This window comes from Abramis brama (assembly GCF_963993115.1).
Source record: "Abramis brama genome assembly, chromosome: 22".
Lineage (NCBI taxonomy): Eukaryota > Metazoa > Chordata > Actinopteri > Cypriniformes > Leuciscidae > Abramis > Abramis brama.
The window spans coordinates 7,150,238-7,170,147 of NC_139984.1; the positions used below are offsets into that span (position 1 = coordinate 7,150,238).

The window sequence follows — 19,910 nt, forward strand, 5'->3', positions numbered from 1 at the left end:
GTAAATTCATGTTTGAGGTAATGACTGAGGGAAACTGAAAATATAGGGAACTTATTAGTAATTCATAAATAATTATCAAATAATTCTGCAGGAATTACTTAGAACCTGGAACAGTATTCTAAAGTGAGAATATAGGGAACTCATTAGTAATTAATAAATAATGATCAAATAATTATCTAGGAATTAGGCTACTTATAACCTGAAACAGTATTCTAAAGTGAACATATAAGGAAATTAATTGGTAATTAACAAATAATTATTAGATAATTCTTCAGGAATTACTTAGAACCTGGAACAGTATTCTAAAGTGAGAATATAGGGAACTCATTAGTAATTAATAAATAATTATCAAATAATTATCTAGGAATTAGGCTACTTATAACCTGAAACAGCATTCTAAAGTGAACATATAAGGAAATTAATTGGTAATTAACAAATAATTATTAGATAATTCTTCAGGAATTACTTGGAACCTGGAACAGTATTCTAAAGTGAGAATATAGGGAACTCATTAGTAATTAATACAGAATTACCACATACTTCTGACTCAAATCAAACTTACTGTAAAAAACACATTATTAACGGTATTATCTAAACCTTTGTAAAATAGATAAGTTATCATACATTATGATACATTTTGCTAATTAAATAAAAAGTTTGCTTATTTGCAGATCAATATATAGCCTAGTAAATGTCTGCACTTATCTTTCTTATTAGTGCTGAAGAATGACTAAAACTGGCTAGAAAATAAAATAAAAAACATTGATCAGTGCTTTTTAATTTTCAAGTAATTACCTTATACTTTTACTAAGGTAATTTTGAAAATGAATAGGCCAATAGTTTATCATTTTTCTGGAGTAATATTTTATTGGGTTATCTGTACTTTTACTCAAGTACTTGATTTGTGTACTTCATCCACCACTCCACCGCTAAAATAAAACGGTTTATTGTAGTAACCACTGTGTATGACTGTTCATTAGTAGTTACTTCTTAGTTATTTTTCTTGCACATTAATTAATAGATAATTAATAATAGTTCTTCAAGAGTTATGACATAATTCATTAGTTATTGATTAACTAACTGAAACTTAACACAATCATACAATTCTATTACATACTAATTAGTTAACACATCTTCCTTAGTAGTTAACAGTAGTGACTTAAGTGTTAATAAATAATTATCTATTAGTTCCTCAATAATTCCTTATTAGTTATGCAGTAAGTAAGATACAGTATTCTAAAGTGTTACCAATATTTTTTTTAATGATGTGTAATTTGATGTTGTGCAGCTCAACCACACCTGATTTTGATTAAGTTTGAGTCTTCATCTTTGACTTCAGGTACAAACAACACATCTCCTGGTTCTCCATTTTCATTTCGGTAAATGAATTCAGTACTCTTCTTAAATTCAGGGGGATCATTCACGTCAATGACTTTCACTGCCACTTTGACAGAATTAGGCTTTGGTGTGGAACCTGTTAGGGCCTTTCCATCGACACACTGAAATAATTTCTCCTCGTTCTCGACAGCTATTTCCAGCTCTGTGATCTCAGTTTTCTCAAAATCCTTCCCCTGTGAAATACAAATTTTAGTCCTGTTTTTTTTTTTTTTTTTAGCTCAACAACACAATGTAAAAAACTAACATGCATGGCAAGAAATTACTGTAATAAGTAGTTGTGTAAACCAGTTCCCAGTGATGACTTCTATATACTTATATGACTTAATATTCAGCAATATTATTGATTTGACAGCACTAACACTATTGGATGAGAACTCAACTGAGCTGGATGATGACATCAATGTTTTCAAGCGGCTTTATAGCTGAAGTGAACTCAGTTATTGAACTGAACTAAATAAACACTGAACTTATTTCAACTGAACAATGACACTATTGTCTTTCTAGAGCTGCTTTACAGCAGAATTGAATTCTGTTTGCATCATTGATCATTACCGGTTCAGCAATATACTGTATAAATAGAGGTGATGAACTGACTTCTCTTTGAATAAACCCGATACATTTTTCTTAGAAGTGAATGAAATATTCAAGGGAACAGTGGCATTTACCTTGATAACAGACAGCACACCTTCATTGGTTTTGGGGTCTGTCTCGATCTTATAATTTCCATCTTCGTTGCCCTTCAGGATGGAGAACACCGCTCTTGATGCAGGCGTGTTCGGAGTGTCCTTGTCTATGATGCCAATTCTTAGGATCTCCTTGTTTAATTCCATTTCCATCACTTCAACATTTAACTGTTTTACACAGATACATTCATGTATATCATACCATGCAAGCTTTGAAACCAAATTACTCAATAAAGCCATCTATTTATTAAGGGTAAAGTGTGTCATTTCTGCACCACAAGCAGCATCAATTGGAACTGTAAAATAAAATATTTGCTTGATTTGCCCAGACAAAAACCCCATGGGTGTGATGCGGTTGCTGAGGAATTCTGATTGGTTTTGAGTTGCTATGCTGCCTTGCCTTAACAAGCAACCAGTTGACTGTTTACAAACAGGTTTCCTTAACCCACTGCCCTTCTGTCATTGGTCAGCCTGAAACAGACTGTTCTGCCCTAAACTCATGCCATTGGCTGACCTGGGGCCTATACCATGAAGCCGGTTTAGGTAGCTAGCCTGTTTCAGTTTAGTTTGCGCCAACTCTGGGTTTTAGGCATGTAAGACTTAAGAAATTAGAAAATGTCGGGCAGTTGAAGAACAACCACTCCCTGAGAAGACAAAGGACCTTCCTGGAAATTAACATTTGAACTCTCTCTTGTGAAATTAGCATCATCATTCAGACGCAAGTCTCACCTAAGCATCACCCTAATCTACATCTCTTTCCCTTGACCCCCCATTCCCCCGTTCCTTCTCTCTCTCATGTTGAGATCACCTGAAATTCACCCAAAAATCTATATGGTTTAATGTGAACAATTATCATACAACACTATGATGTCTGGTATCATTTGAAATGTCTCAGTGCGACTGGTACAAATGTCTCATTCTCCACAGACGTAAACCAAAAAGGTAAGTTTTTAAGAGTTTTAAGATAACTTGCTTACAGAGGAGGGTGTGTCTTCCAGGCAAATGGCCTCCTGCTCTCAAAAGGTGTAAACTCTGAATACAAATTCCCATTGTTAGCAAATGTTTCCATGTGAAAGAAGAATCTGTCTCGGTCTGTGTATTTAAAGAAATAGCACAAGAGGCTCGGCCCGATTTGTAATGAGATCGGCCCATAATGCTGAGTGCCTTTCAGACACTCAGCATTATGTTTTTCTTGAGTCAGGTACATCTTTTACTCTTTATATCTGAGGATTTAATTCTACTGTATTGATTATTTTTAACTGATTAGTGACAAGTGTACTTGTTTTGTAAAGACTAAAAGGGAATTTCTGTTTAGGACAGTAAACTGCTGATTGACCAACCTAAATAGGGTGAGTCTTACCTCTGTTTAATGTAATGTTACTTTAGTCAAGTGTATGCGGGAAACCATGGCATGACCAAACCAAAGCTACTATCAGAGAAGTAGATTGGTCGGCTTATATCTAGGGTTGGGAACCGAGAACCGGTTCTTTTCCAGAACCGGTAGTGTTTTTGAAAAAAGACCGGAACCGTGCGAAATTCCTAAGTTTCGGTTCTGAAAACGGTTCTGGTGTGCTGTGTGGGCGAAGCGCTGGGAGCTTATCCTTTAATAGCGACATCTCACCTCATATTAAAATAGTAAAGAATGCACTGAAAAGCCCTTGCGCTACTCAAATACGTTTTGCGTCAGATATCAACGCAGAGAGAGAGAGAGAGAGAGAGAGAGAGAGAGAGAGAGAGAGAGAGAGAGAGAGAGAGAGAGAGAGAGAGAGAGAGAGAGAGTGTATTAAAGACAGTAGAGCTGCACGATTAATCTTTAAAAGATCTCGATTCAAACACCCACGCAATCTTATTCCTAAATTACAAAAACCTCACCCCTGAACTTACAAATCTGTTTGCGCTGTCGCTGACCCAGAGAGAGCAGTTGTCAATATGAAACAGCTTTACAAATCACAGTAGGCCTATCGATATTTATTCAAATGATCACAGAAGTACTGAGATGAAAGTTTATAATTCGAGTATAAACACTGATGTCTACGGTAGCAACCAAAATAGAGTAAATCACCTTTTAGGCGGCTGCATATATGGAAAAAAAACACCTAACCCTAAAAAAATTCTAACAAAAGGTTTCGCAGCTGTTTTTTGTAGTATTAGGTGTCCTTAATAACATACTAAAAGTTTACCAAAGTTTGACCACTAGAAAGGTGTAATTTTCAAGATGGCGTCCAAGATGGGCAGGAAGCCCTTAAAATATCCTAACTCCTTCATTATTTGACCTAGCCAAATAATCTTGGTGTCTAACCCCATGTTTTCTGGGTCTATGAATCCATTGGACTTGTCTAAATTGCACTGACATGATTACATACTTATGGAATACATGATTTTGTGAGATAACTGTAAGGTTTTTTCTTTGTTTGGGGTGAACCAGAGATATAAACGATTTAGCCTATGTCATATAACTCCTACTCAGTACGTGTTTTTGAAAACATACCCTTTTTTTGCTAAAACACAGACTTGACATTCAATGTAAAAGTTATTGCACCCAAAAGTAACTTAAATTGGAGTTGTATAACTTTGATCATAAACAACTCTGAATTAGCCCGAACAGAGGCCTGTGTGCGAACCCTCTAAAATGGTCACTCATTTCAATTTGAATAAGGTAATACATATGTAATACATCCTCTATAGATGTTTTTGAGTATAAAGGTGGCATTATACTAAACCTCAGGTTAGATACGCCTTTGGGGGAAAGGCGTACCAGTATCGGGTCCTTCCATTTGGTCCAGCTTTGGCTCCGCAGACATTCTCCAAGTGCATGGATGCAGCTCTGGCCCTCTTGAGGCTCCAGGGCATCCGTGTACTAAATTATCTAGACGACTAGCTCATTCTGGCTCATTCCAGAGAGTTGGTGTTTCGTCACAGGGACGTCATTCTCCACCACCTCCGGTCTCTTGGGCTGAGTCCCAATTCGCCTACTTATACTACAACCTAAAAGTATGTATGTTGTAGTGTATTTGTAGATGTCGATATTTCATGCTTTGAATATCACGATTATCGTCAACACCGGTATATTGCGACACCCCTAATGTGCAATGTGTGTAACGAAAGCTACTTATTTTCTGAGTTAAAATATTTAAAGTTTATAGTATAACTATTGTTTAACATATTTTATACTTATGTATAATACTCAAAAATACCCAGATGAAAATGAACCATGCTTTTACTATAGTAAAAGTGTAGTAACCATGTTTCTTTGGTTGGACTGATAAAGTTAACATTTGTACAGCCACAGTATTACTACAAATATGTCAGTGTGGTTAAACTATGGTTAGTGTAGTAAAAGGGGTTTATTTTCATAAGGGTTTATAGTAAGGTATAAATCTAAGACAGAAACATCAAAAGAAATACATAAAAAAAGACACTTGCTAGACACTGTACTAGAGCCTTTTTATTTACCCTACAAGATAAACATGGTACTTTTTTGGCACAACATAAACCCATTAATATTACGAGACAATAAAATATAACTTTAATTAGGGTTAAACATTTGAATTCTTACACTTAAAAACTGAGGGGGCATCTCCGCTGCTGCATCCGGTGTGTAAAAAATACAGTCGTATTTTTAAATTTCGCGGTCTTTCTCTCTTCAGTCGGACTCGATTGTTCACCACACCGGCTGCCATGTTTACATCACCACCATCACCACAAAGGTCCTCCCTCCCGCACGCAATGGGTTGTGGGCAATATTAGCCGTTAGAGTGTGCATTGATCTGCACTTCGAATTCTAACCGGAAATAGTAGACCATCCGGGTATCTTTGGAATACTCATTTCAACATACTACGATTTGGGACGTACTAATTCTAGTTTCGCATACTATTTAGGACGGATAGTATGCGAATTGGGACTCAGCCTTGATCTCAGGTTGAATGCTCAGAAGAATGTCTTAACTCCTTCTCAGCAGACCACTTTCCTGGGTGTCCAACTCGATTCTCTCTCGATGCAGGCCCGTCTGGCCCCTGCTCGAGTTTCCAGTCTCCGTGCATGCTTGGCCCGTTTCAGGCTCAGCCATCATGTAGCGGTGGGCATATGTCGCAGGCTTCTGGGGCTCATGGCAGCAGCCTCTCCTGTGCTGCCCTTGGGTCTCCCTCATATGAGACCATTCCTGTGCTGGATGAAACTCAGCGGCATCCGCCCTTCTTGGTCTGCCTTCCGCCTGCTGAGAGTGTCGCGCCGTTGCCTTCACGCTCTTTGGAGGTGGAAAGACTCCCCCTTTTTACTTCAGGGGGTCAAGATGGGTGTAGTTTGCCATTTGCAGGTTGTCACGACGGACGCCTCTTTGACTTGTTGGGGTGCGGTCTTCGAGGGCAGACCGACGTACGATGTTTGGACGGGCGAGCTTCTCTCGTGGCACATAAATTGCCTCAAGTTGCAAGCTGTCTCTCTGGCCCTGGATCAATTTCTCCCGGCCCTGATGGACTCATGTCATTGTCAGGACGGACAACATGGCAGTTGTGTCCCATGTAAATCGCCAGGGGGGCTCGTGGTCGCGCACCCTCGACAGGCATGCGCACCGCCTCCTCCTTTGGGCTCAAGACAGGTTTCTTTTGCTGAGAGCAGTTCACGTTCCAGGGGACCTGAACATCGCAGCGGACTTTCTGTCGAGACAGAAGCTCAAGTCGGGGGAATGGATGTTGCACTGTTAAACAGTGGCTCTAATTTGGAGCATGTTTGGCGAGGCGGACCTCTTTGCATCGCAGAGCTCGACACAGTGCCCCCTATGGTTTTCCCTGTCTCAGCTCATCCGACACCTCTGTGGATAGATGCCCTCGCTCATCCGTGGCTGGAGTTGAGACTGTATGTATTCCCTCCGGTCAAGCGAATCCCTGCAGTCCTTTGCAGAGTGAGGGAATGTGGGATCCGCCTCCTTCTGGTAGCCCCATTCTGGCCATCCCAGACGTGGTTCTCGGAACTGAGCTCCCTGGTGGAGGAGTCCCCTTGGCAGCTTCCTATCAGGAGAGATCTGCTGTCTCAGCTCCAGGGCAGGAATTGGCATCCTTGACCCGAGATATGGAGGCTGTGGGCGATAAGAGGCAATCGCTAGCAACAGTGGCGTCTGGTCTTCCCGCTGATGGTTGGGAGACCATTGATAACGCTTGTGCGCCTTCTACTAGACTGCTGTATTTCTCTAAGTGCAAGGTTTTTGAGTCTTGGTGTTCGGCTCATGCAGTGGACCCTGTCAGCTGCCCGGTCGGTTCAGTGCTGGAATTCCTGCAGGATAAATTTGTGGCTGGAGTTGCTGCAACTACTTTGAGAGTTTATGTCAGCTATCGCTGCCTATCGGGAGTCAGACGAGGTCCCCTTAGGTAAACACTGTCTGGTCTCCTCGTTTAAGCGTGGAGTTAGACACTTGAGGCCTGCACGTCCTATTAGTGTCCCCACCTGGGATTTATCAGTTGTTCTGGAGGGGCTATTAGAGCCTTCCTTTGAACCCTTGGAGTCAGCTCCGGACGGGATTTTTACTCTCAAGGTGGCACTTTTGTTAGCGTTGGCCTATCTCAAGCGCGTGGGCGATCTGCAGGCTCTTTCTGTGAGTGAGCCTTGTATGGAGTTTGCCCCAGGTCTTGTGAAGGTGTTTCTATGGCCTAGACCTGGTTATGTCACCAAAGTTTTGTCCACCTCATTCCGCTCTCAAGTTGCGCCACAAAGGAGGGCCCGCGCCATCAGCCAATGAATTGGTGTGATTCTATACGGGTTCAGACAATCAGCACATGCCTTCACGTGGCAGCCCTGTTTTGACTAATTTGACAGTACCACACAGTTCTAATGAATTTATTCTTTATTGGAATGAAAAGAATGGTAATGAACCACAGAAACCACCAACACTAGGTAAAACGATATGAGAAAGGAGAAATATGCAATTACTTAAGGCGAGACACGGCAGGCAAAAGCATTGTTTTGTTTTTCACTGGTCAATTGAGATTTTGGGATATTTGTCTTCAATAACATGTCTTCTTTCAGACTTGTGGCGAAAAAGAGTCTGAAATACACATTTAGGTCTTTATTTTACTACACTTTGTCTGTTTGCGTCTGTAGATTTCTCATAAATTCAACAAAAGTTGCCGTTCTAAATCATCCCACTGCTCCGCGATTGCTGGAGCACCCTGCACCCTGTCATCACATTCACCGTAATTTTTTTCCCATCTAATATGTGAACACAATGAACAAATTATTTTGAATCTGGCTTTATCCAATACTCAGATTTCATTTTTTTTTATATATATATGCAAATAAGCGCATTTAATTAGATAATGCCTAATTTGCATATTTTAACATTAAATTACAGAAAACTTGTAATACATTTTTTTTTTCTCATCTTAATGTAGACAATCAACTGGGAAAGTTTCATGGTGATATCTGCTAGTTAAAAATGTTATCCTATTCACCTGTAGTGTCTCGCCTTAAGGGAAATTTTACTTATTTTTCGCATAAATATGCTTGTAACCAATTGCTTTAATATATAATTGTACTTGTAATCACTTATCTATTATGCAAATATGTTAATTAGAATATTACATGGCCCAAACATGTATCAGGCACCAGTATTCCTGGGCTGCGTTCAGCCCCGACAAAACGTTGCACAACGTTTTTTAAACAGAAACGGTGATGCGTTGAACACACTGTTCTGATGACGCAAGAGTTGCAACTATGGCAGCTGAGAAGGCCATTCTTTGTGTTCTTTGTGAAGAATTTTCGGAGCCTGATGAAGTCGGTATAAATATGTTTAATACTACAAAATATGCCCGATGTTACAGTTACTGCATTTGCCACCCAGAACAAAAGAGAACATCCCAATCGAGTGAAGGGATTGCTGAAACTGAAATGGAAGCACACATCTTACCTAATTCAGACTAAAACGCATCTATTTAGCCTCACATACTGACTTTATTTGTAGTTCATACTGTTTTAATACCCTGTATTTTCTTTCTCATTTTTAGTAAAAGCACTTAATTACCATTGTTTATTTCTATACCAAATGTCATACACTTGCAATGAAGCTAAAAATATAAACAATTACATCATTATGTTGATATCCTATATTTTTACAATAAAACTTACGACAAACATGTCTTCTAATATCCTCAGTTGTTGCGTATACCGAGCTGCATCGAACACATTTGTAAATTACTTTCCTTGAACCCATTGTGCGAGTTCACTTTAATACTGCGTGCTTTATATACATGTTGCTGCTGATTGGACTGCAGTTCTGACACACCCACCAAACAAGAGAAAACGTATCTCAAACCCCGTTGCACACCGGTGCACGCCGTTTCCAGGAAACATGACGTTCAACCCGGAAACCGTAGCAAAACGTTGCGCACCGTTTTGAACTTGAACGTGCCCCTGGTCTAGGAGGAATACAAAGGAGTAATGCTCATTTTAAGGGTCCTGACGCCGCCATTTTGAAAATGGGCCTTTCTTGGAGTCAAACTTTGGTAAACTTTTAGTATGTTTTTAAGTACATCTGATACTACTGTAAACCACTGAGAAACCGTTTGTTAGAATTTTTTTGGGGTCAAGCCATATTTGCAGCTGACTATTTTGAAAGTCGCTGCCTTCAAATAACAAGTGTATCGATTACATACATCTGATGCTTCAGAACATTCATAAAGACGCTTTTTTGTGTTCAGAATTTACAAAATATATACAATGAGCTAGTGCATCATGAACTTACCCTGAATTACTACGTTAAGCCTGCAATAAGCGTTTATACTCGGACTATACTTTAGACTGGCAGATCGCAGCCGCTGCGGAGTAGCCCAGTGTCTGCGTGACTCGTCATAGACATAAATAGAGAGAAGTAGCTCCGACAACAATGTTCTTCCGCAAGACGCATGCAGTTCTGTTTATTAACTGCTAGAGCGCTGATTTATCCAGTAATGAAACAAGTAAAGTCTTTATGAATCAATCATTCAAAACTATTTAAAAAAGAATCTGTTTTACACACATCTTACATGGGTGTTCAAGCATATTCTACCCCTTCTGAGAGGGTATTCTCCACTGCTGGAGATTATACAATAAGCTAGGAGAGGTCCCAAATTATTCTAGAGAATGCAGAAATTTTTATTTTCCTTCAGAAAAACTAATATTTTTTTGCAAAAATTGCTTAACGATATGTTGAATTTGTTGACATTACCAGTCTGTTAAACTCATTTGACAAGTATAAGAAATAAACACAAAAAGGATTGTGGATTTTTCCCTTACTACTATTTTTTATTAGTTGTTTTAATGTTTTTTATTGAATGGGAATCGGAACCGTAACCGGAATCGTTTGGCGGAACCGGAACCGGAACCGGAAAATTTCTTACGATTACCAACCCTACTTATATCTGTGGTAGTGGTCATGACCTCTGTCTAAAGAAAACATTACTTTAATTCAAGTGTATACAACCACGGGGGCTATACAAAAATATATTTGATTGTGTAAGCGTGAATGCGACCGTCTAGGTATTAGCCAATTACCTTTGTTTAGTGACTCGAAGTTGGTGATCGCGTTATAAACGGCCGGCGTGAGAACCTCAAAGCAACAGAGTTTCCTAATCTGAACGGGTAAAATATAAAGTAAAGAGTTAAATAGAACAATCAAATATATTGGTAAACTATTATAAAAATGACCAATAACAAATTGGCATTCCAACCTAAATTTGAGGTTGTGATAAAATGGAGTCAGATAAAAGCTTAATTGGAATCGAATTACTTTGCCACGCGGAAAAGACAGTAACACGCAGTAAACCTTCACCTGCTTATCGGAAACTGTCGTTGGACCGATTGGGCAGGCCTTACAGGCATCATGAAAGTGGTTTGGCTTTTAGCAGTGTTCATCTTAGATTAGCAGTGTTCATCTTAGGGGATAGCCAGGTATGTTTCAGTTTAGTTTGCACCAACCCTGGGTTTTAGGTTCCATGCAAGTGGTTCAGATTTTAGCGGTGTTCATTGCAACAGTAACTTATGCTCCACGTTAAAGGATATGTTCTGGGTAAGAGATCTCAAAACTGGACCAATCAGCTGTGAGCAAAGTGACTGTCACGTTGTGGGTTTTGTTTCTTGTTCCTTGTTTTTGTCTGTCATGTGATCCCCTGTTCTAATCATGTGATCCTGCCATGTGTTCCCTTGTCTGTTGTGTCATGTTGTCATTGGGTCATTGTTTAATTGTTCACAGGTGTCCCTTGTCTTGTCTTTAGTCTTATGTGTATTTAGCCCTCATGTTTGCCCTGTTTCTTTTTGTCGAGTACTGAACATTTCCAGTTTCATGCCTCGTCATTAATCCACTGGAGGCAAGTTGAAGTGAACCCAAATGCAACTTTAATTCCAAAACATAATCAAACATAAAACAAAGGCATGAAACTGGAAACATTCACAACGTGACAGTACGGAAGAGGATTAGAGCCAAGCAATAATAAAAAAATAAAACCATCTCGAGATTAAAGTCATTATAATGCGAGATTAAACTCGTTAAATTTCGAGAAAAAAAGTCGAAATACTATCTTGAGAATAAACTCATTAAATATCGAGAATAAAGTCGTTGTGTTTCGAGAAAAAACTCGTTAAATTTCGAGAAAAAAGTCGAAATACAATCTTGAGAATAAACTCATTACATTTCGAGAATAAAGTCGTTGTGTTTCGAGAAAAAACTCGTTAAATTTCGAGAAAAAAAACTCGAAATAATCGTGAGAATAAACTCATTAAATTTTGAGAGTAAAGTCGTTGCGTTTCGAGAAAAAAAGTTGAAATGAAATGTAGAGAATAACGCATTCGATCAGTGTTCATTGCATAGCCTACTGATAGAGGACATGGCAGAGTTGGATCACTTAGTCAAGCTATATTTTAGACTTTCTTTCAGTAACAAAGCCGTCTAGGTCGGCTAGAGGAGGAGCTGTACTATCATGGAATAATGTCCACTTTAATGCACCCTATAGGCGGGTGAGAAACAGCGCCATGAATTATGCAGAAAATGCAAGACTGCTCTTTGTGCATTGTGTAATGTGTCAAGTTCAAAGCTTCGTAAAACAATAATTCCACAGTAAAAACTGGTTAAAATTTGGATTTCGTTAGACAACAGCTCTTCTATAATGGGATAATGTCCACTTTAACGCACCCTCTGATGCGGCCTAGAAAATGCACAACTAGTAGGAATGATGGCGCAATAAGGCGACTCTGAATTTGTTTGTCCCATTTAAAACTTTAACGGTCCATAAAAAAAACCCGGTAGCCTACAGAAATTTGTGCCAATATTTCGGTTTCCACTAGATCAATATATGCTCTATTACTCCCTTTAGTCGGATTTAACGCACCCTTACATATGGCTGAGAAATATTTTTTTCTTTTAGTGATGATTATTTAATTATTTATATGATTTAAAAATGATTTATATAATTATCATATCCATAATCCATTACACATTAGCAATTTTAGTTTAACAATTATTGTTAAGCATTTAGTTTTAATGAATATAAATATATAGCTACTGACAATATATAAAATAAGATTTGGAACCAATAGATAAAGCTTTAAAAATGACTGTGTGCTGTTCGAGTCTCTGCATACCTATATTTATTATCAACTATATAAACTAACTTCACAACTTTCACTTGCACTGATATAACAACATATTTTCTTCTCGCTGTGTAAATGCATTTATATACTTCATATTCTTCAATCTCTTAATCTTCTGCAGAAGAAAGAATTGAATCGATGAATTGAATTGTGAAATGAACTGTCTTGCGAAAAGTGAATCTGAGTTTCACAGCATGTGATTGGCTGTTTGCTACTGATGTCACGCTTTCATGTGCATGTGCTCCATGAATCAAGGGCCTGAGTAAACAGAGAAAGTTGATGACCAGTGTAATAATGGTAACAACAAAGCATGAATGGATTGGTTTGGTTTGGTTTGGTTTTGTCAACTCGAAACTAATCCCGTAACCCTTTGTTACAGAGTTTGTTCAACTACTATCATGGTACGGGCCCCTGGCAACCCTGGTCACAGTGTTTACACTTTTTTTGGCACATCAATCTACAAAGACTGTTCAGCCTGACTCACCTTGGTAGAACTGAATTCTGGTAGATGGGTGTTGTTATCTTTGATTTCCAGAAAAATAGTTGCAGTTGAAGACATTGCAGGTGTCCCTTGATCCTTCGCTTCAACTAGCACTTTATATGTTTTTACTTTCTAAAATACAGGAGACAGAAGAGATAAGAAATACAGAAAAATGCTCAAAACATGTATTTGCCTTTCCATTAGTAACTGACATCATAGTCAAAGCATCCTGTGAAGGTGAGCTGTTTGACTTTAGTGGTCCCAGGTATGTCCTTCAGGGAAATTTTTGGTAATGCAGGTTCTTGTGACACCACCCTCATGGTGAACTGGGAATTAGGAGTATCCACCTGATCATTGTCATGAGCTACTAATGATGCTTGCAGAATGCCTGTTCAAACAAGGATGATTAAAAAAGAGAACATACTGTATCTATGCTTGGCATTTAATGGTAACAACATCACTAGAGTCAACATCCAATTTCTTTACAGCCGAAGTGTGTAATTTCTGTGCTGCCAAATGGAATTCATGTTTTCAAACAGATTTCCAGCTACCCTCCCACCCCCATCTGCCACTGGTCAGCAAAATAGTTAATTCCTCCCCCAAAATCACACCGTTGGTTTAATCAGTGTTATTACATTGAGCTGGTCTGCTCAAACAAATAGAGCAATGTTCTGTCAATGTTTACACTTTTCAGGAGAAGTCACTTTACAAATGGCTAACTTATAATAGTTTCTTTATAGAAAGCATTTTAACAGAAAAAAATATATGCATATATGCAGTAAAATGTGTTCTCTGAACCTTCAGGAGTGTTCTCGGGAACTGATACACGGATAGCGTCCGGCGAGAACACAGGTTTGTTGTCATTCACGTCCTTTATGTCCACGTTGAATGACAGCGTTTTGTCCACCTGTAGGCCAGTCTGCCTGTCCAGCATGTCAAAGTCCATCTACAAAAGAATCAAAATGCCACTCTGAACTACATCAACATAAATTAAATCAGTCCATTCTTTGAATTCCGTTGTATTATTTTGTTAGCATTAGTGTCATATCAAATCCCGCCTTGAAATCTTGCTTTGCCACAGGTGAGATCTTACATGGAAGCGGGGAGTCAATTCTCGGTCGATGGGCCCGTGTACGAATACAACCCCAGTGTCTTCGTCAATGGAAAACAAACCCAATGGTTCTCTTGTCACCCCGTCTCCTTGGAGGCGGAACTTGACAGTGCTGTCCGCCTTTTTGTCATTGAACATCTAGCATCAATAAAAAAACAAATAAAAAAAAACACAAATTAGATTCATGTACCATTTATGATTATATATTTGTTCACTTTTTAGCCAAAACATGCATTATTCAAAATAAATCCATTTTGATAATCAAGCCTATTTAAACAAACCAAATAGAGGACTAAGAGGACCAGTCTGTAATATTGACAGCTAGCTGTTGAAAAGGGTACTGCGGTCCACATTCAAAATATTAATTAGAGTTTTTCCCTCCTTAGACTTGACGCTCACATGGGTTGCCAGATTGAGGAGATTGACATGTTTATTTGCTGTCTTCCTTGGCTACAATATGCTGTGTTTTCCGGCAACTGCCAATGGCGTGTTGAAATACTAATGGATAAATTGGCAGTGGGCGGAGTCACGCAGACTAAAACAAAAACAGATATTCTGACACGGCACATTTCAGAATAACTGGTTGTATCATTGTTTGTCAGAGAAACAAGTATGTGTACTAAGCATGCTTCCTAAATCTCTGCAAACATATTATGGTATTTTTATGCTTTAGTACAGTCAAATACATACAGCACCTTTAAAGATCCTATCAAATCAAAATGGAATTTTATGCTTTTAGTTCATGTCTGTTAGCTTTAAGGTCATGTATAGTATTAGCATTAGGATCACTAGAAACTTCCAGCCGAGTGTGTTTGTGCTAAACTGTGCAGGAAATTGGCCCTCCAGGAGCAGGATTGGACACCCCTGCCAAATGTTACTCCTCCTAATAGCATCAGCAAGTAGCATATTCATGTGCTGTAACTAAAGCCTATGGGCTATCTATTGTAGGCTTGAAAATGAAGAAAGACATTTTCTTTCCAAGAAGCATTTGGAATTCATGAGGTGTTGATAGTGATCAAGGCCTCTGGGATCTGCTAATTGGCATACCTTTAGATTACAGCTGCAATCTTCTGATTGGTTAGTTTGAATGTCTCACATTTGGGTTTCAGTCACATGGTCAAGGAAGGAATAAAAGAAGAGTGTAACTGTAACTGGGGGCTCTTCTTTTCCTCTGCATGGGTCCCCTTCTTGGGCACTCTTTTTTTGTTTGACTCTTCTTCTTGGGGGGCTTTTCTTTTCCTCTCTTCCTGAGCTCTGCCTTCCATCTCTCGTTACTCTCTACACTTTCTTTCTCTCTCTCATTCTACCTCTCAGGTAAAATATATGCTGGGTGCATTTAACTGTGTTTTATACGATTTTATTCAAGTGTAACCATAACCAAAAACTGTTTTATACCATCTTGCTGTTAACGTTTCTTTAGTCATCAGCAATCCTGCAGTCTGAAGCACTGTAGTGAAACCACCATTACCCTATAGATAAATATGTCCAGCTATGAAATGTCCATACCCAAACCCCCCAACATGCATGGTAACACAGAAAAGAAAACTGCTATCATCAAGAGATTTCATGAGGTCTTTACATTTTTGTGAACAGGCTGAACTCACCACACTGGAATAAGTGACTGTGTAAAGTTACCTGTGTTAGCTCAGTGGGATAAGGTCCAGGCCGGTTCTCCTCAAGATCAATGGTGGACAGAACCCATCTTCTCTTTGAACGAATAAGAACAGCTTCCTTTGAGATATAAAGAGATATATTGAGTGATGATCAGTTTCCTTTCTGATTTTGCACTGTAAAGCTTAAAAGTTGAGTCTACTCAAATTAATTGAGGAAACTCATTCCCTATGGAGCTCATAATATGACAAAACGATTTGAATTTGAATCAACATTTAGATTATTTAACGTGTTTCATGATAAAACGTGACTTAGCCTATACAGTCCGGAAAATAGGCTATAGGTTATAGCAAATTCAGACCAACTGCTGGTCTACACAGAGAAAAAGCCCTTCTAAGCTCTTCTGTTGTACCGAGCCATTCGTTAGTCTAGTTGTTTGATGAGAAAATTAAATGTAGCCTATAGTTGCAAAACACGCGTTAAGTTTTGTAAGCTCCGTGCAACTGCTGCAGCGGTCTATTATTTCTAGAATATTAGAAATCTAATACTCAAGCTGTTTTCTCATTTTTCTACTCTTAATATTAAATAAAAAACGACTGAACGAAAGATACACGGATTCTCTTGAACCACCACCGCGTTTGCGGCAGAAAACTACTGCAGTGCAGCCAAAATGCTCTGTTCGACTTATCTGAGATCCTTTACTCTTCCCTGTGGATGACCTGTGACCTACTTTCTGTAAGATCTGAATTTTGGAACTTGAATTTTAGGAAACTGAATTTGAAGTTCCGAATTTCTTCATCTTGAAAACTTGAATCTGTATTTTTTTTAACTGAATATTTGCAGTATACGAATTCAGAACAAAAAAAACTAGCTGTTTGAAAATACATGTCTATAAAATTCAGCCATAAAAACATTTCAATTTGTTAAATTTCAAATGTTCAATATTCGTTTAAAAAAAAATCAAATTTACCTAAAATTCTATTTTGTTAGATTACACTTGCAAATAATTCAAATTTACACAATTCAAATTCAAATCGTTTTGTCATATTATGAGCTCCATAATTCCCCCATTTTAATTCAGTAATAGTGCCTAACAAAACTTGTTTTATCAAGTTCGCCTAATGTGGTATTCCTATTGAATTAATTTAAATATTTAAGGACAGATAACTTAAAAGGCAAGTAGGCTTAACTAAAATTTTATAAAATATAAAATGGGATAAAACATGCTATATAATAATAATAATAGTAATAATAATAATAAGGAAATAAAATAAAATAAAATTCCACTCTTTTGATGGTTGAAAATATGCTCTACGTTTCTGTATATGTTTCTGTATTTATGTTACATGATGTAATACATATGTATTATATTCTACTGTAAATGAAGTCTTGTTTTATGGTCTGATGACAGGTGGGAATTTGTCGTGACATGTTGTGTCAAGACAGTGAGCTGAGACATAACTTTCGAATTTGTTTTTATTAGATTACCTACCCGCTTTTCACGATTCCCGGCATCGTTTTTGCTGGTCGCGGTCACTTCAACAAGCTGATGATTAGACAAAAAACAGGATAATACTAATTGAAAAACATACAATCAATAGTGATAGAACATCCCTCTCAACGTCTGAGGAATGATTGTTGTGCATATTTTTACATAATACTGTTAACATCCACTTAACTGTTCTATGTCCAAAAAATAAATAAAACATTGTCTGATTCAAATGAGATTACTTTTTTTCTGTTTTCTTTTAACACTGTGTCACGTTTGTCTAGCTTGTTTTAAGACTGAGAATCAGCGCCAACATGAAAAACAAGAATACATAAACAACCTCATGCCAAATGCCTTACTCACATAGGTGGCATTATAAAAAAATGCTCACACCCAGTGCTTAACATTTATATATGGTTCAAATGTGGCTGTTGTCATCAACAAAGCATTACCGGTTTCGTTGTACATAATGTGAGTGAAAAATTATGGCAATACAGTATGTACTTGTTTTGGGTGACTTTGACTCAGGTTAGTGTCAGGCCGATATAACGTCAATATGTGAACACCCCAAATGGTCTCAGACCCCCCTAAATGGTTGATGGGGTGAGGTCTCAGTTCATTAGTTTGCCAGATTGTGATGTTCCCTTTTAAGTCCACTTACATTGCAAACACCAAGAGCACTGAGGTCACTTTCAGCTTGCTCTGTTTTTGATTCACTTTGACTTTAACTAGATTTCATCTGAAATCTCACATATCAAAACCATGACAAATCAGGTAAATAATATGCAGTGAGATTAGAACTGATGCTAAAATTATGACCTCAGACATATCTGCAAATGCAAAGTCAAGGTAGCCAACTCAAAAACAGACTTGGATACGTATTAGGCCGTTATCGCTCTTTCGCTTTCGAGGCTATAGCTTTAATCCATTAAATAAAAGTATTGTTTTCATGCTGCTAAGAGGACCGATGGCCAATTACATGCTGCAAAGTTTTGGAAGTGACATCCACATATAAAATCGTGATTCACTCTCGAAATTGCAATTGACGTAGTGATAATAACCATAGCATGGGACAAAAATATAGCATGTCAAAATACGCGCAATGTAACTGCAGACTCATACTCATATTACTAGGTTCGTATCAATATATTTTTGAAATTTCATTCAAATGAATTGTAAAAGTAATGACTTGTAAATAATCTTAAATGTTTCATGTACATTGCTATTTTTGTTATGGTGGAGCCTTTGATTATACATTATATCTGCACTTTACTGGAGAACCCGCACTAATCTCAGATACTCAGTGATTTGTCCATCTCACGGTAAAATTAAAATCTGAAGTTTTAGTAAATGTGAAGCTTAAGTTCAAGTAAATGTGTATTTGTCCAACTGACAGTAAATTTAAAATCTGCATTTTTTATAAACTTGTAGCTAAAGTTTGGGTAAATGTTTTTATCCATCTGATTAGTAAAATTAAAATGTATGTGTAACCAGGTCAAAAGTTACCAAACTAATCACTGTACTGATTAATCAGTGTTCTGGGTTAAGGGAATTACACGATAGCATGTTTCAGGTTCTCTCGTATTGCGTAAGTTAGCTTACGCTACGGGAAAGTTATCTTATCTCGAGATCTGAAGCCCAAAAATTATCCTTAATTTTGTATTTATTGTCAACGCAGTGCGACAGCCGGCAGACCATGGCAGGCTACATAAGCGTGCTCATTGGCTGTCCAGCGGCAACTGCTGCAGCCTACCAGTGAGGCCTGTGTGACGTCGCGCCCTCCACACCCCTCTAACCGTCAGGATGGGTGTGGCTAGCGTGTATATAAGGAAGGGCTCATAGGCTGAAAATCTGGTTTTCATAGTCTGAAGCGCAAAAGCTTGTGGCGTGACACGGCAGGTTACGCAATACTCGTTCCCTCTTCTAGAGAGAACCGAGGTTACATTAGGTAACCGAGTACGTTCTCTTACGAGAGGTTCTCTCGTATTGCGTAAGTTAGCTTACGCTACGGGAACCCTTTGTCAACGCCGTGCGCGCCGAGCATCCAGTGCATGAGTCCCAGGGAAACCGGGAAAAAAACACATGCTGGAACAGGTGGCCGGTCGGAGAAATGGGCCAGCACATGTAATAAGCACTTCATATAAAATAGAGCGGCGCTGCCGGTCTATGTATCAATGTAGGCAATGCGGCCAGCAGCGCGGGCCAGCACAGTACATAAGCACATCATAGGGGAAAATAGAGCGGTCTCGCCGGTCTATGTGTAGAGAGAATCCCCAGCGCAACTGAGTGGAGGATAGGCGGCCAGCGGCGCGGGCCAGCACTGGTACACAGGCGTGTAATGGGGACAAGAAGACAGAGCGGCACAGACGGTCTGTGTTGTAGCAACAATGGGTTGTACATTAATATTAATATTAGCTCAAATGATCTATAGGGAATTTTAATAATTAATCATGAATATGATTAATTTATTCGAAGTTGAAAATAGATCGATTTGTATATATGAATAATCAATCACAACGAATTATAAT

The 19,910-nt window shown here is 38.5% G+C and overlaps 1 protein-coding gene across 1 annotated transcript; it reads right to left on the reverse strand.

The window, feature by feature from the left end:
* Window positions 1–1,289: 1,289 nt before the first annotated feature.
* Window positions 1,290–19,244, reverse strand: LOC311073147 (cadherin-like protein 26; the record flags this gene model as incomplete). Its single annotated transcript, XM_084098630.1, has 9 exons — window positions 1,290–1,571; window positions 2,064–2,249; window positions 13,175–13,303; window positions 13,384–13,559; window positions 13,970–14,117; window positions 14,265–14,420; window positions 15,918–16,013; window positions 17,386–17,439; window positions 19,179–19,244. The coding sequence occupies 9 exons, from the start codon at window positions 19,242–19,244 to the stop codon at window positions 1,290–1,292; spliced, it is 1,293 nt and encodes a 430-aa protein (XP_083954756.1).
* Window positions 19,245–19,910: the final 666 nt, after the last annotated feature.